Raw genomic sequence first — 26,664 nt, forward strand, 5'->3', positions numbered from 1 at the left:
TTGAATGGGTTTGTGTGGTGGTTCTGGCCAGCGTTTGTGAGGCTGTATAACCACAACCGGTCTTTATAACTGACCATTACTCTGAACTTGAAAAGTTCTGGGGTGCAGTGAAGACAGCACGGTGTGAAGCTGGATGGAGACGAGCAACCAGAGACTGCAGACAGAGCGGACAGATTAAAGCAGGGCTGTTTTACTGTTATGGTGCAGCTCCCTAACATCCTGTTGTCTGGTTCAGTTTAATGTCTCAGTAACTGGATCCAAACTCGCTGAGCTCCCAGCATTGAAACCAGGTCGACATACAGCTGAAGCTGTGTGTATCTCCATCTTTGCCTCGTCTCTGAGCTCCAGACAGGTGATTAATAAACATTAAACACAGTGGAATCTGACGGGAAGAGCAGCATATGTTTGCCTGCAGGCACCGAGAGGCGGAGAGCGGCCTGCTGAGTGTCAGAAACGGGTGGGGGTGGGGTGAGGCGGCAGGTAGAAAGGAGAGATGTGTGTGTGTGTGTGTTTTCCCTGGAAAGCAGTGATTGAAAGAGTCTCGTCTTGGTTAAATAAAGTGTGCAGGGGAGAAAGAGGAGCAGATGGGTGGAGGAGAACCGAGGCGTTCAGGTGACGTCACCTGTCATGAAGAACAGCAGTGTGACGTCTCCACGGGGCCCTGAAGGTGCAGCTTCTCAGCTCTGAGAACGTACCTGAGATAAAACCTCCATCCTGGAGCTGGCATCCTGGTTTCTGTCTGTCTAACTGGATCTTTGGGTCAGAGATTCAGGTGAAGAAACGGGAACAAGCTGCAGCTCTAAGCCTGCAGGGAACAAACATCCAGATGATCCAAAGTAATACTGGATCCAAGTAATTTATTTGTCAGTCCAACACTGGTCCACAGACAGCTCTAAACATGAGGTTCTGGTTCCCAACTGGGACAATATGGAACTCCCTCTGGGTCAGGGTGACCTTCTGCCTTAATGATAGGAGTACCCTGGTCTTACTTAATGGTTGCAGGACGGAAAGCTAGATCAGAACCTCATCTGCACTACTGAGGGCATTGTTCCAGAATGTGGTGGTGAAGGAGCTGAGCTGAAAGTTGAAGCTCAGCGTTTACTGCTCCATCTATGGCCCAACCTCCACCTATGGTTCTGAGACACGGATCATGGCTGGTAGAGCCAGATCCTGGACACAAGCAGCTGGAATAGGCTTCAGAGTGCTGAGGGGGGCTCTGCCTTAAATATAATAAGAGGAAGACCATCATCCAGGTTGTGGTCTGAGTAGAGCTACAGCTCTTTCATAATGAGAGGAACTAGCTGAGACATTCATCTGACTAGGAGCCCTTCTAGATGTCTCCTTTGGGAGATTTTCTAGACTAGTCCTATAAGAAGGAGAACCAGAACTGGATGGGTTGATAGAAGCGATCTGGTACAAGGATTAAAACTGAATGAAAAATCAGTCCAGAGAGATTCAGAAAGAGCTCCACAGCCTGGAGAACTTTCCATGCAGAACACATTCACAGATTTCAGGAACGTTTGGAATACGAAATCAGGGCTGGATCAGGGAAAAAATCTGCTGAATTGGAGGATTTAAACTCCTGAACAAACAAGTTCTTAGTTCTTTAATAATATATTACATTATGAAGTAATACAATAATAATAACAGTAATAACAATAATAAACACACACTGAAAGTACAAAATGATTTGTGTTATCGTAAGTTACCAACACCTGAAAATAAATTAAAAATCTCCTGTAGCTGGGAGGACTCCATTTCCCAAGAGCACCTGCTGCAGGGGACTAGCGATAGAGATTCATCGCTGACCACAGTTCAGGAGGAGGTCGGAGCCAGGGCGGATGGCCTCAGACCCTTCAGACATGGGCGTGGGTGTGTTGGTGGGCGTGTCCTTATGAGTGGGTGTGGCTGTTTGACGTTTATAAGTGGGTGTGGCTGTGAGCGTGGGGGCTGCAGGGCTCCTGGAAAACACGGCGTGGAGAGTCCACAGAAACAGGAATAAATCAAAACCTCGTCACTGGGAGGAGGTCAGAGGTCCATGCGTCATCATCAGGTGTTCTTTACAGTACAGATATCTTCATCAGCCCCGCCCCTCAGTGGGAGGAGCCTCAGGGCTGCTGGCAGGTAAGAGTCTGATCCTGAGGGTGGAGGTTGGGTCATTTCCTCTGCTTATTTTCGGTGCTTCATCTCCTTCTCATGGTGGCTCTTTCCTCCTTCTTTATCCAGCACCTTGACGGCCTCCATCAGGTAGCTCTGGAAGGCTGAAAGCGCTGCGCAGATGGCCGGGGTCCCGAAGCCATGGGTCAGCAGGCTGAAGTGGGTCAGGCTTCCCTGGATGCTAGGCTCCAGGGAGGGGGTGGGCCGGCTGCCTCCCAGTGGGGAGCGGTCCTGAGACATCAGGTCCACAAACTCCTTACAGATTTCCCTGGAGGGATAACAGGAGGAGTTAGGAAGTTTCTCTCCACAGAACATTTAAATATTTAAGAGAAATGGGAAAATATGAAAGTGGATAGGTTTTCTTTCAGGAGCAGAAAGAGTTTGAGGAAGTTTTTCTCAGCTTCTGGAATCCAGAAAAATCTGGCTCAAACTCCTCCTAACTAGAGCCTGGATCCATCTACAGTAAATGTTCTGGTTCTGGTCTCTTTAGTTGTCCTCAACACCGTTGGAATGACTAAATGCTCCTGAGACTGAACTCCAGATGTTTGAAATCTCTGAATTTTCCTAGAAAATGACGACTGAAAGCAGAAAACATTGTTATTTTATAGTTACCCCGTTGATTGAATTAAGTTCTGTTCAGTTGTAGCCTGTTTCTCTGGTTTTAATAATTCCCACGCTCTACAATGCACCATAGCCGTTCTGACGCTAGTGAATGCACCGTTCACTGTGTGTGATGCTGTGCTGAAGGTGGGTCTAATTACTTTATATTGCTGGAGTTAAGACGTTAATAATGTTTACTGTTTAGCTGGGCAGAAGTTAAGATATAATGCTGTGCTAATATAAGCTAATATAGTCATGTCTGTAGGACTCGTGTGAGGTGATGATTTATGTTCTCTGTATTTATACTTTACGTATAAATCCTTTACAACCTTAGTTATGGATTATGTTTGTATTATTTGTAGTTTACTATAATGAAGGTATTTCCTTTCTTGTATTGTTATTACAGACCACAGCAAATAAATAAGCCAAAACACCACATCTGTATCCGTGTCCTTTCACGGGAATACAACTCTGTGCCTTACCACACTCTAAGCCACTTAATCTGAGGAGAGAAACATCAAGCTCTCTCCTTTTTACAGTCAGACCACAGCCTGGTATCTGACCTGGTCAGATTTGGACCAGGACTTTCTGACCCAGTCCTGGTCCAGATCTGGGAAGAGCAGCACACACCCTGAAGGTGTCCTTTAGTTTTTCTCCTGAGGGACAAATGGACTCTGGTTGGACACCTGCTGGAAGCTCCTATAGGCTCAATGAGGAGTCAATGAGAAGCTGAGGATGAGTGTTAGTGTATTTCGTACCACAACAATACCTGAGTGGAGGTCAGAGGTCACATGTTCATGAAGCAGATCTGGTTATTTTAAAGGCAAAGTGTCCCTCATCATCATCTCTAAAACCAAGAAGCAGATGTTCTATCAGTAGTGAAGCGTGTGCTGGAGGCTTGCTGTGATTTTTATCAGGCCTGCAGCGGGAAATAAAAACCTGAGTTTCCCTTCCTGCCTCATGAGATGTTTGATGTCTGCAAACATGTCAGCTGCAGTGAATCTACAGTCTCTAAGACCTTCCTAAACATCAGATTCTGGAATCTACAAGGAATTTTAAATATCCAAAGGATCCAGATCAATGAATAAAACTCCCCCATCTTCATCCATCCAGCAGCTTCTATCTTCAGAGATCAGATCATAGATCTAGCAGAGAGGAATCCCTAACAATCCTCTTCCAAGTCTTTTGCTCCTTCTGGAGGATCCCAAGATGTTCCCTGGTCAGAAGGAACATATAGCCCCTCAACATTTCTGGGTCTCCTCTAGGATCATCCTGATCAGATGAACCACCCTAGATGACTTCTTTCAGGGAGGAGGAGCAGCAGCTCTACTCCCAGCCCCTCCTGGATGATGGAGCTGCTTTTCTTGTCCTCAAGCCAGAACCTGGTCATTCAAGCTTTATTTGTTCAGACATCCCACAAAAGCAAAGGTTTGGCTTTGAAACGTGTCCAACTGATTGATTCTTCTCTGCCACGAAGGTCTCACCATCGAGTGTGTCCTGATAGTCTGACCACGTCTTTGGGACAAATCCCTGAGATCCATAAAGTTCTTATAGGTTTTTAAGGATTTAAACAAAAACAAAAACACAGAATAAGCCAATTTGGAGCTTTTTGAGGAAATGATCGACCTGCTGTTTGTTTATTTATTTGTTTGTGAGAATCCCTGCAGCTGAGTGATCTTCGGTCCTTCCTCTCAGGTCATGTGATCAGCTAACAGTTTGTTTGGCCAACCAATCAGTCTGGGTGATGAAGGTGGGACTCACTTAGTGGCCAGCAGCATGCTGCGTCTGGTCGGCAGCTGGTCCGGGTCACTCTGCCTGCACAGGTACTCGGCCGTGGCTCTAGCTGGAAACTCCGTCTCACACACGTAACCAAAGTCCCGGGCCAGGTGGACGGCCTCACCTGCAGGAAGAGGAGGAAGAGGAGTTAAAGGGTTAAAAGCTGAATCTGCTTCTCTGTCTTAAAAAGATCTCTGTGACACCAGCAGCGTGTCGGCAGGAGAAATCATTTCATATTACTCCTCAGTAGATGTTCCTTTTGATTTATTGAAGCACAGAAACACCATGGTTCCACCAGGGTTCCTGCGCATTTTCAGTTTTCCAGATGAAAATTTTCTGATCTTTGGATAACTTTTGAGGTCATTTTTTCAGTACAAAACAATAAATGTAGAAATTCAGATTGTTATTCCAATAAGCAGGAAAAAAGGTTTTAGCTTGCTTGTTTGTTTCTTTCTAGAAATGTAGATTTTCTGGAAACACAAAACTCCACATGAATCCAGACCTGAAACCATCAGTTTTAAGAGGAAACCTGCGGTGAGTTTAATGGTGAACTATGAATATGAAATATGTAGATCTGGATCAGTGTGAGGTGAACTTAGAACTAGTTGCTGTGAAGGCCTGCAGCCTGCAGAACCTGCAGTGGGTTTGTTAGAACTGAGCCTCAGTGGAGGAGTACTGGTCAACCAGTATCAGGCTGGTTGGATCTGCTGGTTTGTCTCACGCTGTCTCCTCCAACAGTTTGCTTCAGCTGCAGTGGCACTATGCACGTGTGTGTGTGTGTGTGTGTGTGTGTGTGTGTGTGTGTGTGTGTGTGTGTGTGTGTGTGTGTGTGTGTGTGTGTGTGTGTGTTTGTGTGAGAGAGACCAACGCCTGCAGCCATCAGAACCATCCCCTCTGCTGCTGTTTGTTCATGTGTGCTGAAGCGAGGACGTCTTTCTGTATGCTTCTGCCAGAGTGTATGCAGGTCACAGCGTCTGTGTGTGCGTGTGTGTGTGTGTGTGTGTGTGTGTGTGTGTGTGTGTGTGTGTGTGCACGCCTACCCTCCACCAGAGATGTCAGCAGAGTGACGTTGGCAGCCTTGCGTCGCCCAGCGGGCAGGTTGAGCCCAATCTTCTCCAGACGCTCTCTCAGACAGCGGCCACCATTCTTTGACTTGGCCCTGAGGGAGGACACGGAGACACTGAGCACGCTCAGGAGGGTGTGTGTGTGTTTGTGTGTGTGAGAGAGACAGAGAGAAAGAGGCTAAAATCTGTCTCATGTCAATTCGGATAGTTTCTCTGTTGTCTTCAAGCTTCTGTCTGCTTTTAGTGCAAACTGATGGATGTTTGTGGTCAGCAGAGTCCAACTCTGCAGATTCATTTTATTTTCTCTTGTTCTAATTGTTCTCTTGTTCTAAAATATGGATTTCTTGTTTCTGCCTCATTTCTTTGATCTAAGTCCAGACTCTGCAGGAGCAGAATAATTACATTTCTTCCTCGGGATTGCAGGAACATAATCCCATCACTCTGTTCTTCTGGACCTGGTATGAGAGTTCTTCCAGCTTGTTCTTGATGCATCATCTGGGCAGAACCATTTTCTTCTGTTGTGCCTGAACGCTGTTATCTAGAAATGCTGCAGTGCGACAGACCCGTTGGGATACTCAACAGTTTTGGGCCTGAGTTCTTATGAAGTGAGAGTTCTGGCAAGAAAGGACTTCCTGTGCATGTTCTTGCCAGGTTCTGCAGTAAAAGATAAAATGTCTCTGTTCTTGTAGAGCTGGTATTGTTCCTTAGGTTTGTTTCAGACTGTGCTGCTTCCTGCTTCCTGACAGAAGTTAGTCTTTAACACACCTGCTGTTCGGTGACGCGGTATAATTTTCAGTGCATGGAGGGCCAAAAGGGTCACATTCAAATACATAAATGTATCATAAAATGAATGAATGTTCCATTAAATGTCCTATTAAATAATTTAATTGAACCATTAATTTAATACATTATTTAAAAAAGTAATATACCATAAAATTATGAAATTCTATATTTATTTATCAAATAATTGAATATAGAGTGAAATTATTTTATTTGTTTTTAAGGGGTCGCCAGTCTCTGGTACTGCTATTTTGGGGTCACAGGCTGAAATGTTTGGGTACCGCTGCTCTAGAAGATTGAAATGTTAAATTAATTGATTAAAATGTCATTGACTGTATTTACATCTATTAATGCACCGGCACCACAACACCTCTTAGAGTTGATGCATTTTTATAATCCAGCCGGAAGGTTTAGGCCGGCTAAATTTCTGCTCAAAGTTCCTGGAACCAGACTCAAGATTCGAGGCGACCGAGCCTTTGGGTCGACTCTGAACTAGCCTGCTAAAGCACATCAGATGGGCCTGGACTCCTGAGAGTCTTTTTAAAGACTCACTTCTTCTCCGTGGCTTTGATCTAGGCTGAGCATGACTCCATCAGTGTTTATATTTATTTTGTCAACATTCTGTATTTTACTCTCTGTTTAATTCAGTTAGCCATTATTTTATTGTTCTGTGGTTTGTTTATTATTATAATAATCTGGTTCCATTTATAATTATGGTTGATTTGTCCAGAATTGTGGCTTTGGTCATTTTTAAATTACTCTATAAATAAACTTTGACTTAAAAAAAAAAAATCTAACCAGAATAATGATTTTTTATTTTTAATATATTGTTTCCTTTATATTTTTGAAGTGATATTTTGAATTTCTGTGAAATTTTAATGTTCACAGTAATTAGCTGGTAGATCTGTCAGATTAATGACTTCATGTCAGATTTATGGGAAAATATTACAGTCAAGTTAGATTGTTGTACCCTCTGTTTTAAAGGCAGAAAAGTTCTGTTATGGCCGCATTTTTACAGCCCGTCACATCTTTTAATTATGTCCTTTGAAAGCGTTTCAGTCTGAAACTGGGGTCATAAACTGGCTCTGGTGTCTTGAGGCCGTGCTTCATTAAACCACATATTCTTCTCTTGTGATTCAGTCCCATGACCCAGTTCTGGTCATCGGCCGGAGCACTGCAGTTACATTTAACACATCTCATTGGAAAAAAGCCTCATGGAGATGTGAGGAAAGAGAAGTCATGTGATGTGAAGCTGTTTAATTGAAAAAAAGTGTCAAAATGAAGATTTATAATCAGATCAGAAGCAGCAGTAGTTTCATAAATCTGAATTACAGAAATCGGGGTGCAGGTTAAAACTTTGTTTTAAGGCCTAGAGTCTCAACAGGAGTTCTGGTTCCGTTGGCAACTTATTTGACTTGATTCATGTTGACCTAAAATTCATCTGGATCTTTAAAATGTTTCCTCAATGTGTTGAGTTCAGGTAAACGGGGACACTTTAGTTTTCCTTTAGGTACTTATGAATTTCTACTGTTGTTTTTCCAAATAAATAAATTTGTTAGTTAAATTTCTCTAATGTGAATCAAACTGCATTATTTATATTTTCTGTTTATTCTAAATCAGTAACATTAAATCAGATCTCAGTACAGTAATTTCCTGGTTTATTTAGCCTAGCAACATAAGCTCACCTGCGCAGGACTCCGCCCAGCAGTGATGCGTTGAGGCATTCAGGTGGAGACAGGCGGCGCTGCACCTCCCCCACCGTCACCTTGTACTTAGAGGTGGAGCTTAGGAGAGACAGGCGACCCGGGACCGAACAGAACACCTCTGCCGGGTTGGACACGGCTCCGACGCTCAGGCCCTCCTTTCCAATGGACAGCATCGACAGGGAGGTGCCGTTCAGCTTGGACGGGATGGGAACTGAGGGAAGAAGCAGGAAAAGACAACTTCAGCCTGAAGATGAGGAGTGTTTGTGCTCCTTGGTAATCTATGTAGCGTCAGGTTGTCTCGTGAGTCCACAGCTCTAATTCTGGAGTGTTTTCTGTTGATTGTGTTGTTTCAATGAACCGAGCAGCACATTCAGCTCCGTTTCACACCTCCAGCAGCTCCATTTGTGCTCACTTTTCTTCTCCTAACTTAACTTTTTCTGCACAAAACAATCAAGGTTTCATTTCACAGCTGAATTAGGGCTTGAATGTGTTCATTATCCACTAACTGGACAGGCCCGAAGCATCACCCCTCCATCACCGTGCCTGAAGGTTGGTGTGGGATGTTTGCACAGATCTGCTGTGTTTGGTTTCCTCCAGGTTCTGTGCATTTTGGTCAACATCTCTATGCTGGTCTCATCTGTCCAGAGGACATTGTCCCAGAAGTCTTGTCCTTCTCTGCTGAATGATGGACTTCAGATAATTTGGAGATGATCTTTTAACGTTTCCCAGAGCGATGGGCAGCCACAGTTGCTTCTCTAAGGTCATTGCTGATGCGTTTCCACCCTGACATTGTGCTAACACACAGCTGTATGCTGCCAAACCTCCTGCTTTCATAGAGGCGCTCAGACCGATGATGATCAGTTAATGAATTTATCTGATTAGCAGCACCTGGCTGCAGTGAGGGTGTACTTAGTTTTTCACTCACAGATTTACATTTCTACATCCTCCTTGTTTAATGAATCTTGACAGTTTTGAATCTGATGTATTTCAAGCAGTCTCTGTTTTAGACTGTAATGTTCTACTTTCTCCGCTTATTTTTGGTCCCCTAACAAAGTTATTTTGCTCCTTAAAATATTTATTTTCAGAAAGTTTCAATGTTCTCTTTTAGAAGATGAAACGTGGAAAATATTCTGGAAGCACAAAATGTTTTTCCCTTTTTTATTTATCCAGAGGCGGAAATAACTAAAAGCTAATTCCACATGTTTCCACAGGGAATCTCACTTTAAAAAAAAAAATACCTACTGATTTTTAAAACCACTAAAAACATATTTCGATTGTTCTGAAACATTAAATGCCGAACCAACAGAACCCCCAGAAGCTCCGTCAGTTGTTCTTTGTGCTCTGATCCATTTCAGGTCAGATGCAACATTTTCAGGATGTGTGTTAAAAAGTATCTGTGGAACATTTCTCTGAACCTGACCTTCATCTTTGGGTTTTACAGAAACGTTCTGTGCCCCGTCTGACTTCATATGAGGATTCTGAACCCAAACCCGACCTGAACCCCACACACATTGCCAGATAGCTGCTAGCCCAGAGTTCATGACCTCTCCTGCCTTTTTCATCCCATCACCCCCGCATGTCTCCCTGCTATAACTGAGGAGGATTTCATCATCATCATCATCGGAATGCTGGAATCAGCCTGGTTCAGACCAGAAACAGGTGGAAAGATTGTTCCTCTCAAGGTTTCTGCACCGCCGCACCCGAACGATGGAGGCTGAGAGACATTTCCACAGCTTTTACTCCCCCGAACCATAACACCACCACCCCCCAGCAGCAGCTTGAATTTTCTAATCGGGCCCCAGTGTCGCTGACGGTGATATTAGACCGATCAGCCTCTGCAAATTTATCCACAACTCCTCTTTTATCACATTCCCTGCGCTTTTCTTCCCTGCTCCGACTTCCACACACACACACACACACACACACACACACCCTCTCTCTCATATGACCATGAACAGTTCATTAAGAATCTGTGCCTTTGGGCTGAAGTCTGCAGCTCAGTATTAGAGGACTTCTTGACTTCAAATGAAAAAGCAAAACAGAATTATTTATAGTGTGTGTGTGTGTGTGCGCGCGCGCGTGCGTGTGCGTGCGTGCGTGCGTGTGTTATTGAGAGAGTGAGACTTCTGTTAGAGAGCCCTGAAACACAGAACCCCTCTCAGCATGTTGGATACAATTATATAGGTGCACACACACATGCACACAGTCACGCACGACTCTTTCTGTCCTCTCCCGGTCTCATGCACGCGCACACACATATCCTCTTACCTTTTTTAATGACAGAGTGGTCCAGGATGCCCAGGGCGGATCCTTCCTCCATCCCCTGCATCACACACACACACACACACACACACACACGGGTCAGTATCATTTATCCGCGCGCACTGTGTCTCGTGCACGCTCAGGTCAAAGATGGAGAGTCCAACTCTCTGTTCCCTCTGCCCCTCCGGAAAAACAATAAATCTGATTCTGAAATGTAATTTATTTTAAAGCACAAATCAAAACTCAGGTTTATTATTTTCCAGAAAATACATATTTAAAACATCCTCACAAAAGTAATCAACATAAAACGTGTTTTCTAAGTATTTTACGGGATTTAACGAAAATATTTTCTACAAGACAAAAGCTCTAAGATGATAAGCTGCGTCGCGCTGACTTTAACATCCATTAATCAAATAAAGCTGCTTGTCAACACGGAGCTGAACAGAAACTCGTCTCCGTGGATGACCGTGGGCATCGATTCGTCTCGCCGTGTTTTCATGTGCGGCTGCACCTGCTGCACGGAGGCCGACTGCGCCAAAAACAAAAACTGCACAAACTCTGCTTCTGCTGCAAGCTGCGCTCTCACTTTGTCTCTGCGCGAAGCGACGCGGCGGGACACAACGCAGCTGCGTGCGTCACTTTATTTCCCAAATTAAATGGCGTGTTTCCTTTTAGGGAAAAATGATTTAGGCAACATATATGTGCAGAGCTTGCCTGATAAAATTATTTTCTTAAGAATATTTAGAATAGAATGTACAATTATAAAATGACAATTTAACGACGTTAAATACAAACTGCAATTGGAAAACTATCCTTCATTTAAAATAGTGAATAAATGAATTTAAAAATATTATTTTAAATCGAATCAAAATTTCAATTCGCATGTAAATATATTTGTTTTTTTCAGATGATTTTCCATTTGTATTTAAATTATTTAATTTTGCTTTTCAACAGGCCTGAATTAATTTTTTAAGGGCCTAAAGGGTTTTCTAAAATAAAACAATAATAATAAGCAATAATTCTAATAAAAAATAGAAATCTGATTAAAAAGACTCAGAAACCACATCAGAAAAATAAGCATTTAAAATAATAATTTGGGTATTTTTTTCTAAAATCTTTGTCTTAAAAGGAGAGGAAATATGGTGATATTTTATTTCAACAGATGACGTGTGAACAATCTAAAATAATAGTTCATAATTTAAGTCCAAGTAATTTCGGAAACAATTTGTGCATTTAGAGAATTGAATGCAGATATTCCCTGAAGCGCTAAAAAAACCCCGAAAAGAACAAATCTGGACTCACCTGGAGGTCTTCGAGACCATGATGTCCCAGGTGCATCCCCAGAGGTCCATCCCCCAGAGCTGCTGCCCCCTCCCCGAGTCCGTGCAGGAGCCGCGGTACGGCTGGGTACTCCCGGCGGGGGTCCAGGCTCAGAGCCCGGTGGGACTGTGTGAGCAGGCCGCCTTCCTCCGAGCGCGACCTCTGGGAGTGCCATGCCGCCTGCTGGTGCTGATGGATGGAGTTGATGGTGGGGTAGGGGTCCGACAGGTGGGAGTAGGCCGAGTCCTGGCTCTGGGAATACGGCAGGGAGGACTGCGGGTAGGGGGGAGGGAAGTACGGAGGCTGGAAGTCGGAGGCCGGCGTGTGGCAGAGCGGCGGAGCCGAGGAGTAGGCGGCCTGGTTCAGGGAGGAGAGCTGGGAGAGGCGGCCGCTCGGAGATGAGCCGCTGATTCCGTCTGCGCGCTCCTGAAACCAGAGAGCTGCGGGTGAGAAGGTGCGAGGCCCAACAGAGACCCTCATCTCAGAAACCAGCAGAACCAGAGGACCACAAATCACAAGAACCTATAACTCTGGGAACAAACTTAGGTTCGTTAAAAACTGGAGCGCGTCTTGTGTCCCTGGCAGCACCCTGCAAATATTATAACTTTATGCAATAAATAAAAAATAAAAAACGGGAGGGTGTTTAGTTATATTAAATACTGAGACACAAAAAATCTAAAGATTTAAAAGACGTCGACCATTTTAAACACATCAAATAATATTTCAAGGCGACCCAATGTGAATTAAATGGGGATATTATCAGAGATACAGCTTGAAGTGATGCGCGGTGGCAGCAGCCGCCTGTGGCGCCGCCGCTACAGAGTCACAGAGGTCAGGGCCACCAAGAAGCTGCACAAAGGACAACTAATGCACAGCAGTAGCGACAGCATCCCGGGAGGGGAGCATCTGTAAATATTCTGCGTGAACAAACACAAAGTGACCCCGCAACAGAAAGTAAAGTAGCTTCATTCCGCTCACACATCCTGCTGCCATCGGTATTCTGCAGCTGGGTCAGTCAGATCGATGCTGCACCGAGATGGAAACATGTCAATTATCTGGCAGCAAAACAAGGCCACGGGAAACTCGGTCACAGCGCGTCCACTGCGCGCAGGAAATCTCGATCCAACAGAACAAAGTTTTTCCTGGAAGCAGGAAAACTGCAGCAGGGGGAGCGGAATCGTGTCCCGGGTGGACCGCTGAGGGTCAGCCGTGTGACTGCCGGAGACACCCTGCAGACACAGAGCACCTCTGCGGACTGATGCGTCCTTAAACGCGCCGTCACAGAGCAGACTAGTTTCTATCTGGAAGGAAAGAGGAAAAAGTCTCTAAAAGCAGCGGAGAGACGCTGCAGCCACAGGTTTAACCCCTGAAACACTGATGGAGCTGATTTACCCGAACATCCCGAACTTTACGCGGAGTCTTCCTCCGTTCACACTCACCATGGCTGAATATGTGTGGATTAACATCTGGACCACTCTGCAGACCCTGAATGTGACTTGGTGAGGACGCGCAGGTTCCGGTGACGCACAGGTGTGTCCAGGTGTGATCCGCGCTCCTCAGCGCTCCATCAAATGAAAAGTGTCAGCTGCTGCTTGCCGTACACCTGTCCGTCCGAGCTGGAAAGAAAAGCTGCTGCTGGAGACGCACACGCGCGTGACACACACGGACTCGTGCAGCCTCACCATGAGCGCGCTACTTATAGGATCTGCGCGCTCCCGGCAGAGAGAGGGGAGGGGTCGGCAGGGTCCATTTGTCTTAAAGAGATATTTTCAAGTTGGTCCAAACGATGCATTTTTATTCCTTTCATTATTCTTCATACTGTTTTAGATGATTTTAGGCAACGATTAAGAAGATAAATAAAATCTTATTTTTAATCGTTTCACAAAAACCACATTTTAGAATAAAACTTTCCTGCAGATATCCACACCATGCAGTCAGAATTATCAAAGAATTTAAATCCCAACCTAGATCGGAGAACCTCGCTGACAGAATTCTTCTCTGATTGGCCCAGAGTGAGCCCAGCAGAACCAGCGTGAGTTTACCTGCGCGGCCTCGGCTTTGGTCCGGGACTTCCACAGCATCCTCCTGTCCGGGTGTCTGGCTGCAGCTCAGGGGTTAAAGTGAGGATGAGGAGGAGGAGGAGACAGGCTGAAGGTGCAGAGAGGAGTGAGTTAGTTGGAGAGGCGCTGCAGGAGTTTGTGTGGATGAGTCAGGGCAAAGGAGGGGAGAGGGAGGGAGGTGCGCTGGTTGCGGGGACGGGGGGCAAAAACTTTTTAGGGTTGGAGCAAAGATCAACCCAGATCCAACCCTCTCTGAGTCCTCACAGTACTAACAGGACCACCTTAAAACTCCACAATAAGCAGAAGGTTTCAGATCAGAGGCACACAGCTACTGGATCTGCTCCTTTCTGAGTAACATTCCTCAGAAAGCCATGCACCCGGACCAACACTCAGAAACTGGAGAACATCCTTCACCCCAGTAGATCTCCTTGAGTGTCCATTCTCAGACCCGGTAAGGCTGTGAGTTGGACCAGATCAGGTGATCTGGGACAGATCCCAGGACCTAGACCTGGAAATCTTTATGCTGTGCCTGCAGATGAAACCAGAACTCTGTTCGACCCGTTTATGACCTGCAGCTTTTCTAAAATCTGTGCAGATTTCTACAGTGATCCATGACTCTGCGGTTTCTTCTGAAAGTTTAAATGTTTGCTTTCATTTAAAACGTTCAACTAAAGAACTGTGGAAGGTGCTGAAAGCAGAACTTCTGTGTTCTCCACGTTTATTTGAACATGTTCTGAAGCAGAAACAGCTCTAGTGGGTAAGGAACTTCAACTGATCTTTAAAAACCCAAAGAAACAGAACCAGGTGGTGAAGAAAGGTAACAGGACAACACACAGAAACAAGCAAAACATTAAAACCAAAGAGTCAGCAACAGCTGAGCAGAAAGGTTTTAAAGCACATTTAATGAAGTAAAAATAATCAGTGTTTATATTAACCTAAAACAGAATCAAAAGAAAAACAAAACAAAAAAAAACCCCTAAAAACTACAATTAATATTAAATAATTCAAATGACACATAACTAAACTAATAAAAAGAAAGATTTAAGATCAACATAATTTATCAGAGTCCAGAGTGTTTAATATTCGGGGTTGAAGCTGTCGAGGCCCGGAGTCGATCCAGTTATTCCTGATTTGTGACTGATGAGGGACCAAACCCAAACCTATCAGTATGTTCTGGTTCTGTTTAATGCTTGATCCCAGTCATGACGTCCTGCAGGGATCAAATCTCTGATCATTTACGATTTTATTGTTTATTTGTGGAAAACAATTTGAATTTTGGTCTGTCTAGAAACTGATTTCTGGTTTTATACCAAACTGCAACAATGCAGAATCTCTGCTGAACTGTGATGATTAACCAGAACAAAACAGGAATATTCAAGATTCCGCAAATATCAGGAAAAACTGAAACAAATAAGCAGAAATAAACTTGCAGGACAGCTGAGCAATGCTTGGTTAGGTCTCAGTGCGCCACCTTGTGGTGGCAGAGACCGACGCTCCATGTTAACCTGCTGGAATATGTTGCATTTAGACGCAGAGGATCAAATGAAGAAACAAAACAGAAACAGTGGTGAGCTTCTGTAATAAAATAGATCTTTATTAAACATTTGTCTCCCACAGAGTGAAGATGTTGGAGGTGACAGAACTTAAGAACATGATCCAGGTAGAAACCACATCAGCCAGGGTTCAGTCAAGCAAGCCTTTATTGTTTAAACTCCCACCAACTTCTTCAGGTTCTTCATCCTGCTCAGAGCTCCTCCCCCACTGCTCCTCATTACCTCTCTGATCTCCTGTTGACTGTCGGGTTGGTGCTCCACCACGGCACACAGCACCTCCTCCAGCACCTCCTCAGTGTGCCGCTCAGGCAGGCCGCTGCTCTCCGTCAGAACCCCCATGATGTGTTTCAGCCAGCCTTCGTCTCGGATCAGCCCGATGATCCACGGCTGAGCCCGAACGCAGCCTGCCAGAGCCTGCAGGGACAAACGCCACAGCTCCGCAGCCTCCTCCCAGCTCTCCTCCCAGCTGACGCTCACCTGAACCGGACCAGAACCAGAGCCAGAGCGCAGGGCCCTACGGAGGAACCGCAGGGCTGCAGAGAAGAAACATCTCTGGGCTGCTCCCTCCGTACCTGGCAAGGAGGAGCAACAATTAACAGGATGAACAGACAGCAAAGTTGAACTTCATACCAGCAGCAGAGACTCTTATACAGCCGAGGTGGTCCAGTTCAAATCAGCAGGAGGGTCTGAACAATTCAAAACCTTAAAACCTAGAAAAGTTCTGGTTCGGTTTAAAGCAGAGCTAGGTTCTACAACAATCTCCCAAGCTTTGAACATCTCCCAGAGCTCTGTTTAATCCATCATCTGAACATGGAGAGAGGATAGACCTCCTGCAGGAGGTCCACCTAGACGGACATGCTGGGCAAGGAGAGCATTAATCAGAGAAGACAGGCCGTCCCCACTGTAAAACACAGTGGTGGTGGTGGCAGCATCATGATGTGTGGATGCTTTTCTTCAGCAAAAAGAGGGAATCTGGTCAGAGTTGATGGGGAGATGGATGGAGGTAAATCCAGGAGAATCCTGGAGGAAAACCCGTTAGAGGGGGCAGAAGGTTTACCTTCTAGCAGGACCACTCAAAACATACAGTCAGAGCTAGATTGGGATGGTTGAGATCAAAGCTGATTCATGTGTTAGAATGGTCTAGTCAAAGTCCAGACTTAAACCCAACAGACAATCCAATCTCCACACAATCTGACAGATCTTGAGCTGTTTTACAAAGAAGACTGGAGAAGACCTTCAGTCTGTAGATGAGAGCAAGATTAGTTCTTATCTTATTTTCATTTGTATCCAGACAGAAACATAGAACATCTATATCCAGTTCTATACAGACTTTACATGAACTCTGACCTGCAGTCGGAGTTGTTAGTCGGCCAATCATAAGCCCCAGAGTGCAGTAATTGGCTGCTAGGACCTGGAGGCGGGGCTTATGCACCAGAACAGGAAGTGCTTCACTCAGATGGGCCTCCAGGGTTCTGAAACATGGATCCTTCCTGGGAAAAGATGGTTAAACGGCATCAGCATCAGAAACAAACTTCAGGAACCTTCTCACTGCGGCAGCAGTACCTGACGCTCTCTGGCTCCGTCACGGCAAAGTTAAGGAGGGTGGAGCATGCCGTCTCCATGCTGGGATCTCTGGTAAGTGCTGAGCCGCTCCTCCCCCTCAAGGAGGTCCAGCCCCGTGTCAGGAAGTTGACCAGCAGCACTGGGGTTTCCAGGCTGAGTAGCACCTTCCTGGGAGCGTCCTCAGCCGACAGGTGGCACAGAGCAGGGAGGAGATACCTGCAAAGAGGGCGGAGCTTGTGTCAAATTGGAACCTCATCACACAGCTGCTTCTGTGTTCAGTTTCTGGTACAATTTTCATGTTAAAATTCCACACTTCTCTAAACAAATTTCCAGATCATTTTTAACCAAAAATATCAAAGCTAAGTATTCCAGACTCTGAAAGCCTTGTGTTTACCTGAGAGCCTCCCCGCCCGTCCAGGCCTCTCTCTCCTCACTGACAGACACCTGGGCCAACCAATCCGAGAGGCTCTGCTCGAAGGTTCCCTCCTGCAGGTGGTACCGTGCGTAACCGATCAGGAATGGCAAGAGTCCAGTTACTTCCTCCTTCAGGCAGGAAGTCTCCTCAGCCAGCCATGAGCAGAGAGCACGGAATGTTGCGAACACAAACGGGTCGGAGAAGCGACTGGGGTCCACCTGAGGGAAGAAGAGACACAGTCTGAACGTGCACAGCAGAGCCTCCCACAGGGAAAATTAGGATTCATGGACCAGCATTAGGAGGAGTCCTTTACTGGTCTGTGTTTCCAGAGTCCCCCTGGTAGTCTGACCTGCTGCAGGTGGAACATGATGGCAGAAAAGGCCTCCTGCAGGACTCCGAGGACCTGCCGGCTCTGCTGCAGGCTGAGAGCATTCAAGGAGGAGCTGTGAGGAGGTGCGGCGTCTCCTGCCGTGCAGGCCTGCTCCATGGCAGCCTCCATGATCCGGTAACACCCTGTGGGAAGGAAAAGATGGGGTATATGATGACGAAGGTTACAGAACTTGTCAGGAACACCAACTGGTGCAAAATGCTGAGTGGGCTCAAACTGCTCTAAAACAGGCTTTCCATCTGGATCCATCTGGAGATCTGAGCTTCACTCTGGTGTTAAATGGCTTAGCTGTTGCTGATGCATTCAGGGCTGCAAGACTGTTCACAGCTCAGGTCTTAAATAAATAAACCAGAACATCTAACCTGCAGGATACACAGGAATACCATCCTTTCATGCTGCTAGAGTCCAGAGTTCTGTTACTGGAGGCTGTGGGAGTAAGTAAAGCCCAGTCCTGGTGAAGTTCTCAGAGCTGGAGGTGGAAAGATTCCCACAGAGAAACAGAACCCATCTGACCATTTAAACCTGAGAAGGGGAGGTGTGCGAGCAGTTTAAAAGGTTCTGACTCTGAGCTGATTGTTTGGGCTGAGCTGTAGCAGTTTGCATTAGTTTATTATACCAGATAATATTTAGTTTTTTTCTGTATAATATTAATATGTTCCCAGTAAAACCTCATCATCATCCTGGTCTGTCCAAATGTACTTCCTCTCTACATTCCCGTCTGGTTCCAGGATCATTTTATCTTTCTAAATCCCGTGAGAAAAGGAAAAGTTGGATCAGGCAACCCGTTAGGAATGAGACACTACCTGTGAGCGTATGCTGCAGCTCTGGACTCAGATCATTTCCAGGAGGTTCTTCCAAACCCATCCTGACCTCAACACAGGCCCGGTTCACCAGCAGACAGCAGAACTTGGGTGGGCCCACTGACTCCCACCCATACAGGTCCAGTAAGCAGGCACTGAGGACCAGAACCAACCCGATCTGTTTAGGTGTTAACTTGGCCTGCAGCATGGGTCTTAGTGCGGCCCACACAAAGCTTATAGCCTCTTTCAGCTCCTCACTCTTTGACGCCATCCCTGCTGGGGGCAGGAACTGCACCAGCTGGGCACACATCTGAAACCGGGTCAGGCCTGAGGACCGGCAGAAGTCTTTGGAGAGTCTAAGCAGCAGAGAGAGGAGTTCTGCTGGGTGTTTACTCCACGCCTTCTCTTTGGTTTTACCAGAGAGAAGGCTCCCGAGCAGGGAGAGCGCCCTCTGGTGGTTGAGGGTCTTGTTCTGTTCCACTACCCGACACAGAGCAGGGATGGCCCCCCGGTTCAGAAGCTGCTCAGTTCCCCTGGGTAATCCACACACAGCCGTCAGAACCAGGAAGCAGTCTGCAGCCATGGCTTCATCAAGTTTGGAAGTATCCTGAACAGCTGAAGATCCGTCTGCATCCCTGCCTTCATCCCCATCTGACTTTCTGGTCTCCTTCCTCTCACCGACCCCTTTACCTTTGGGATGATCTTCTGGACTGACACTGGCTCGGTTCTGCAGGTTCAACTCCAAACCATCAGCTAAAAGGCCCAGCAGGAGGGGGATGGTGGTGAGGAGCTGGGGGTGGGAGGCCATGTCTGGGTCTGTGCTCAGGGCAGCGAGCAGCGCCGTGCCCAGAGAGAGGAGCTCATAGCGGGGCAAGCCTGAGCCTTCAGTGTCCCGGACGGCTGTCACCAGGAGGCGAGCAGGGAGGTTTAGACCCACGGCCTCAAAGATGCTCCGCATGGTGGGTTTATCCAACTGACTCGCTGGGCACAGGCGGGTTATCTGAGGAGGAAACGGACAGAGATCAAATCAGGTCCATTTACCAAGTTTAAATAACCCTAAAGATCACAGATGAGTTATATCAAACCAGGTTACTGACTCTGTAGTCAACATTCTGCATCTTTAAAACACTCCAAAACATTATTAATGGAACATCAGTCAGTCAGTCATTTTCTACCGCTTCCATAGTGGGTCGCAGGAAACTGGTGCCTTTCTCCAGCAGTCTATGGGCGAGAGGCAGGGTACATCCTGGACAGGTCGACCAATTAACCTAACAGTCATGTTTTTGGACTGTGGGAGGAAGCCGGAGTACCCGGTGAGAACCCACACATGTACGGTGAGAACATGCAAACTCCATGCAGAAAGACCCGAGGCTGGGAATCGAACCCAGGACCTTCTTGCTGCAAGGCAACAGTGCTACCAACTACGCCACCGTGCAGCCCGTTAATGGAACATATTTAAAAAAAAATAAAACTTGAAATAAAATGTTGGAATCAGCCTTCAATTTAACCTGAAGAAGTCTAATTCTGCAGATGGGTCAGGAGTTAACAGAGAGCCATCACACCTTAACGAGCTGCTGCAGCTGATTAACAAGAAACCAAAGAGCTGCAGGCGGAGTATGTAAATGATTCTGATACTGAATCATTCAAATCAACAGAGCGTGGGGAAACATGCTTCCTCTTCCCACTCAGCTGGGTCCAAACTGAATGTTCAGGTTGAAAAATTGAAAATTCCAGGTAGACCAAGGAAGACGTCACAGAATCAGGACGGAAAACTCATCAGATGCTGAAAAACTAAAGAAATGAACGACAGAAAGCCGTGTTTGGAAGCAAATTAAGAAAAACCAGCTCAAGGAAAAGAAGCCAAACTGGATCCACCATTAAGATCTAAGCAGCAGAAAAAAAGAGCATGGCCTCTGATTGGACGGAAGAAGGATTGCAGATGAATCCCGGAGATGAAGCTGCAGTAAGTGATGATCTGGAGCTGCAGGTCAGGTAAAGGAGACTGTCTTACTCCATCAACCCCAAGTGGTTTAGCTTATGATGAGGTCGGTTTTCAGGATGATGTCCGTGTTTGGGTTAGATCCATGAGATCCACAACTGTGCTTGAAAGCAGTTTTCAGCACTGTTGCATCACAGCAAGAAAATCCTGGGTTTGAATGCGAGACCCTTCCATGTGGAGTTTGCATGTTCTCCCATGTTCTCCTACTTCCTGACACCATCTAAAAACATGCATGTGGTGTGAATGTGTCTCTCTGAGCTGCCTTTAGGTGAGAGTGTGTGTGTGTGTGATGGACAGGTCACCTGTCCAGGTGTCCCCCGCTCATTGACTCACCAGCAGCAGAGCAGCTAACGTCTGGCTGTCATTCTTCGCGTGCCTGAGCGCGTGCAGACACCTGTCCAACACCTGTCTCTGGGCTTCATTGAGAGACCTTCCTCCTGCTACTCCCTGCTCCTCTTCTTCTGAATCCCGGTCAGCCATGGTAACCCTGGCAACTGGTAACCCTAGTAACCAGCAACAGCAGCCGCTCTCAGTTTAAATTCAGCTGAAAACGTAAAATCCGACAGGATGGAGGCTTTAAAACCAACTTACTGGAGTCACACCTTTCCCACACGCAGCACAGCAGCCCGTAAACTTTCCTATATCAAAATAAACCTTCAGAAACCAATAGAAACCCTGGAACACTCAGCAGGAACCAATCAGAGCGCGGCTTGTTGAGCAGCCAAGACGCCATTTTGAGCTGCGCTGTGAAAACGAGGCATTGACTGGGTGTGCACCATTTATCACCCGGCGCGTCAGCTGGATCGTCCTCTGGATGGACCGCTCAGATCCATCCAACCAGTTCGACCATGTAACTGAAGTAAACGGAACAGAATTTGTTGTGTCCAGAGACCGAAATGTTTCCTTTAATAGTAAATAAAGTCGATGATCTGGCAGAGTGGGATACATCCCAGCCAGGGTGTGGGATTTCCAGTGTTGATATTTTAAAAGTCAATATTTAAATTGGCAGTGGTTGATGAAGTCATTAACAAGTCATATGCAAGTCGTCACAAGTCGTCTGTGATCGCTCCCGCCGGTAAAGAGCAGAGTTCAAGAGGTAATCTCCTTCCACACCGGGTCATCTGCACTTCTTCCCAGGAAATTTGCCGGATGACGTTAAGGAAAGCAACCTGTGACTACATGACCTCAGAGGAACCTTATTTACTGTCCATAATCCGTATGAACTTAGGGTTTCTGATGAGGGAAATCAGTGTGTAGAAGGTTGTAGAGCTGGATCTACCTGATCTACTGGTTTTATTAGGCAACAGAATTCAGAAGGTCAGCAGTACCACTGAGGCAGAAATTAGGTGTATTAGGTAGGACTAAAGTAGAGGTGACAAGAGACTAGCGCTGTTTGGCTGACTCTAGTGTTGATATAATTACAATAACTGGTAAGGTCCTTATTATTCAGTCTAGCAGAGATTGGGTCATATTGACCCAATTTGGATCTGCATGGTGTTTGCAAGTTCTCCCTGTTACTGCATCGGTTTTCTGTAAAACCATGAACCTGTTCCATGAATGTATAAAGGTATCTGTGATGGAGTGGTGACCTCGCCTCTTGCCAAATGACTGCTGGAGATAGGCACCAGCCCCCTGCAACGTAAGCAGGCGTAGGAAACACATGAATTTACTGATGTCAGCAACCGGTATAGCTGACACTTATAATCCATTTTTGGGTATTCGCTGAAATCTTGTTAATCAGGTATCTGTTTATTATTTGCTATTATTTATTGAATTTATAGTTAACAGCAGTAAGCACTTAATAAACACTTCATTATTATTATCAAGAAGCTTGCAGTGCTTTGAAAGTGACCTGGAATAAAAACAAATACTCTTAACGGGGCCCTGTTCAGTCTAACATTCCAGGTTTTTTGCTATTTTCCAGCAGAAATTAATATTTTTAAATTTTAGCAGCATTCCTGTAAATTTAGCCAAATGAACCTCCAGTTTCTGTGTGCACAGAGACCAAAGTTAAACTGATGGAAATGCTGGAAAACCAGACTGAAAACCCCAATGGAGAACTTCATTTAGAAGTTATTAAAAGGCATCATAAACTGATATTTAGCATGTAAGTGTTTATGACTATTAAAGGTCATTGTGAATTTATGAATAAATATAACATAGTTTGTATTGGGGCATTTGGATTTATTCTGCATTTAATTTACCTCAGAGATTTCTGAGAATAAAACCTAATTTAATTGTGTTGCAGCTGCAGGTCAGAGAACCAGTGGCGTTTTTTCAGTGACTGGGCATTAATAAAACAAGCTGATATCTCTACAAGGTGCATGTTCACTACTATTTAAACTGTATACTGTGCTTGTGGAAGATTTATTCAGTTACCAACATTCAGCAGCTTCTTTCAACCTTCTATACCTCAGGAGACCTTTTGGATTTTGAGGTTGGGTTGGTAAGAAGTCTCCAACTTTCCAAGTTGGATTTCTGACTCAAGAGATTTTCTGGTTGATTTTTTGGACTTTGAGCTCAGAAGTTATAACTTTTCAGAAAAATTGCTTCACAAATGAATGGTTTATTTTTAATCTGTGTAAACTGGACCAAGAACAAGTTCACGTTGATGGTGATTTTTTAAAACACCGTTAATCACATAGAAGTTGCGATTTGATTTGTTGAAATATTGATCCAAATAGTTTTCCATACTTTAACTTCCCAGTACGTCACAATTTACTTCATAAACAGACAGCCAATCAGAGCAGAGTACAAAGTCCCTCCTTTAAACCGAGTTGATGCAGCTTTAAACTGCCGGCAGGTGGCGCAAAGCGGAAGTCAGAGTAAAGTTTGTTATTTTCTGGTAAATTAAGAATTAAAACCACAGTTTGACTGGTTCCGTGCGTAACAGAACCGAATTTTTAACGGATCCTTTCTGATTAAAAATTCTAACTGCCATTGTTCGCTCCCTTTGATCCAATTACGCAGCACCTTCGGACTTTTATGTTGAAAATCCTCCCACCGGAAGTTGTGCTTTACAGCGTCGATCCTTCAGTCATCAGCTGTACAGATCCGCTCTGACCCACTTTATTGTGCAGAAGGACAGAACCAGCAACTAGGCGACACATCTCAGTGACTGAACCCTGGTAGGCCCGCTTCACCGCCCGGAGGACATCCATACCGGTACCGAGGTCCGGATCCAGTACTATTTCCTGGAGAGATGACCGCAGCTGTTAGTCTGAAGGTGTCTCATCGCGGCTGATCCCGGATTACACAGGTAAACCACACCGAACCTGTGGTATCAGGGTGTCAGTGCGAACCTCCTGCAGCTCCCTGCCCGCAGACCAGACCCACTCCACGGCGGCCTGCCTACGGTCCTCTGACAGCTCCAGACGTCCTGTTGTAACCTCTGACTGACGTTTACACGCATGTCAGATCCACGGTGCAGAAACCCTCCATCTTGTAGGAAATTCTTCCAGTTTATTCTCGTCATGTACCAGTCTGGGCTGTAATCAGACCCAGGATCAGTTCTGATCCGGACTCAGAGATTCTGTGAGGGAACTAGTGACACCAGCTCAGGCCTACAGTGCTTGTTGACCCGGACTCATGAAAACTGGAGACATTCCGCAAGTTATGCGCAGAGGACAAATAAGGTTTAAGTCTGCGGGGGGCTTTTTCAGCAGGACAGCCCTCCACAGGAGTTCCACAGGGCTCAGTGTCGGGGTCCCTTCTCTTTTAATATAAACTCTGCAAACGTTCCTCCTGTGAGTCTCCGCAGAAAGATCCTTTCAAACCGATTTAAACTGAAATAATTTAATTCTAGTTAAACGGTACATCCTGACTTTTGTTGTTACTTTATTTAATCTTTTTGAATTACAGTGATCTTCTATTTTTATTGCTTCTATATAACTATGGTTCTACACTTGGCACCTCTGTCAACGGAAAATAGTTTTTGACTGTGCTATATAATACACTTTGATATGATCTGATTAGTTCATGGTTGGGCTGCATGCTGCTGCAGTTGTTAGCACTGTTGATATGAAGCAAGAAGGTCCAGGATTCGAAACCCGGCCCAGTCTTCTGCACGGAGTGTGCATGTTCTCTCTAGGTTCTCTGGCTTCCTCCCATGGTTCCTCCCTTGGCCCATCTGACTTTTATGTTTGCTGAGGAAAGAGTGTTTGGATAAGTGGATGTAGACATCAGATGGATGGATGGATCATGGTTGAAGTTCATTAGATACAAGATGAAGCCTTCTAAAAGAACATGTTAAATGTTGAAGTTGTTTTAATCAGCAGAACATTTTAGATCTGCGTTGTTGACCTCTTTGTTTTGCCACCTGTCGAGTTGCTGCATCGTTGCAGTTTGAAGTTGTCTGAGATGTTTTTACAGCTTTTAAAGGTCAGAGACAGAAGTTAGACCTGGTTTCTTCTGATCATCCCTGTAGACTGCATGTGGAGATCCTGACTGGAGCACAGGGTGCATGCAGAACCGGGCTTGTAGGCATGCCATGGGTTTGGTTGAGATGAAGGCAGATGATCCGTTGTGGTGCCTTCTAAAAGAAGGCTCCTTCAGAACTCCTTCTGTTCTCTCAGATTTTCCATGTTGCTTTTTTTTCATCTTCTTCTGTTGAATTTGGGGTTAAAGGCCATCTCAGAGCATCCTCAGAATGCCTGGATTGGTCTGGAGTACCAACTGATTCAGTCTTGTGTGAGTCTTATTTAAGTTGAACAAAGTTCTTTTTCTCCCATCATGTAAAATTATTGATATGAAGTATGATCAGATCCGGACTGTGTTGTTGAGAAGTTTCAGAAAATTAATCATAGAAACCAAATAAGAAAAGGTTTAATTGCTTATTAGCTTAGTATTTAATCCTGAATGAAGGAACATAAAAAACAGAAACCTGATGAAGCAACCAAACCACTTCCAGCATGCCTCCACCCTTGTGGACTGGTTCCTGCAGAGCGTCTGATTGTGCTCTGCCTGTATTGTAATTTAATTGGGACGAAAGCTTTGGTTTAATGCTGACTCGTTAACCTTTAGTTCACTGAATCAAAGAGAAAGAAACAGAATGAGATGGTCAGAATGTGCAGAGCAGAAACTGGAAACAAGCGAAAAGAAGAAATTATTTACACGTGAAGATAAAGCCAGGATTGGTGTGAAAGTAAAACCAGCCAAAAACAGGCTCCTGCGGGAGGAAACATACTAGAAATGAGAGAGAAACCTGAGGGCAAGATAAGCCAAGGTGACTGGACTGGAAACACAGAGAAACTGTTGCAGGAACTCAAAGCAAAACCAGTTCTTATTCTGCTAAACAACTCTGGCTGTCAGAGAAGGTATCTGTAGAAATCCTGATGATCAACAATTATTACAAGCAGCTGAATCTTTGCAGAGTGTGGATGAGTCTGTGGGAGGTGTTGCTGCTGCACGGATCTATCTAACTTAGAGCTAGGAGGACAGTGAAGGTTCAGCCCAAACCTTCCTCAGTTCTGAAGGAGCTGGCTGCTGAATAAGGCCATTCTTCTGCAGAGCAACCGTCTGAAAAGTCGAATGTCTGAGCTGTCACCAGCCCAGGTGACCCAGATCACTTAAAAGTCTGGCAGAGTCCAGCTCAATCTGCACTCTCTGCTGTGCTGGCTGATCTGGACCTTAAACAAACTCGGGTGGATGAATGTTTGTGGGTTCAGGAACCACAGATCGGTGGATGATGGCACAGAAGCTGCTGGAGCTTTTAAGTATGTTTGGAGGAATGTAGGTTGGCCTGCAGACCTCCAGCAGAAACAACAGCCTGCATATTTATTCCAGTACTTGAGGCTCAGTTATGTGGGCTTGGTTCTGGAATCCAGACACAGCATCACTTTGCAGCAGGACATTCACTGAATAAGTAAATACTGGACAATCATTTCTGCTCAGCTCTCTGAAGGTCCCACCACAGCATGTCAATTAACCAAATCAAGATAGGGACTTTGACTGAGCCATAGAAACATATTGAATCTTCTCTTTTTTAGCCATTCTAATCTGTAGATTAGCTGCTGTGTGTGGGACCATTGTTCTGTTGATGACCCAGTTTGGTTTGTGATGGAAAATGATGTGGAGATCCTTTTTGAGCTGATCTGGTTGGTGTCCAGAAGGGCTGCAAGATATTAGAAGATCATGTGATTGGGTTATTATTGTAAATCATCACCATGACGATTCTAGTGGCAGTGCATCGCTACTTCCCTCATTAACTTTCCCATTTGTCC

The 26,664-nt window shown here is 45.4% G+C and overlaps 2 protein-coding genes across 5 annotated transcripts; both read right to left on the reverse strand.

Moving 5' to 3' along the window:
* Nucleotides 1–1,591: 1,591 nt before the first annotated feature.
* On the reverse strand, nt 1,592–13,849 carry tfap2e (transcription factor AP-2 epsilon). Of its 3 annotated transcripts, none has more exons than XM_047382919.1 (7): nt 13,708–13,849; nt 11,648–12,091; nt 10,352–10,406; nt 8,063–8,294; nt 5,574–5,692; nt 4,519–4,657; nt 1,592–2,425 (listed from the first exon to the last, which is right to left on the reverse strand). In XM_047382919.1, the coding sequence occupies exons 1-7, from the start codon at nt 13,744–13,746 to the stop codon at nt 2,170–2,172; spliced, it is 1,284 nt and encodes a 427-aa protein (XP_047238875.1). In that variant the 5' UTR covers nt 13,747–13,849; the 3' UTR covers nt 1,592–2,169. The 3 variants fall into 3 exon arrangements, with proteins under 3 accessions (XP_047238875.1, XP_047238876.1, XP_047238877.1); XM_047382920.1 differs by lacking the exon at nt 13,708–13,849 and adding an exon at nt 13,105–13,349; XM_047382921.1 differs by lacking the exon at nt 13,708–13,849 and adding an exon at nt 12,644–12,967.
* A 1,444-nt stretch (nt 13,850–15,293) lies between these two features.
* On the reverse strand, nt 15,294–21,293 carry ncdn (neurochondrin). 2 transcript variants are annotated; one of them, XM_047382795.1, is made up of 8 exons: nt 21,035–21,293; nt 20,777–20,946; nt 18,448–19,444; nt 17,606–17,769; nt 17,236–17,474; nt 16,842–17,057; nt 16,626–16,768; nt 15,294–15,850 (listed from the first exon to the last, which is right to left on the reverse strand). In XM_047382795.1, exons 2-8 carry the CDS (start codon nt 20,921–20,923, stop codon nt 15,432–15,434), a joined length of 2,325 nt encoding a protein of 774 aa, XP_047238751.1. In that variant the 5' UTR covers nt 20,924–20,946; nt 21,035–21,293; the 3' UTR covers nt 15,294–15,431. The 2 variants fall into 2 exon arrangements, with proteins under 2 accessions (XP_047238751.1, XP_047238750.1); XM_047382794.1 differs by having other exon boundaries at nt 20,777–21,293.
* Nucleotides 21,294–26,664: the final 5,371 nt, after the last annotated feature.

The sequence above is a fragment of the Girardinichthys multiradiatus genome, chromosome 13 (assembly GCF_021462225.1).
Source record: "Girardinichthys multiradiatus isolate DD_20200921_A chromosome 13, DD_fGirMul_XY1, whole genome shotgun sequence".
NCBI classification, from domain to species: Eukaryota; Metazoa; Chordata; class Actinopteri; order Cyprinodontiformes; family Goodeidae; genus Girardinichthys; species Girardinichthys multiradiatus.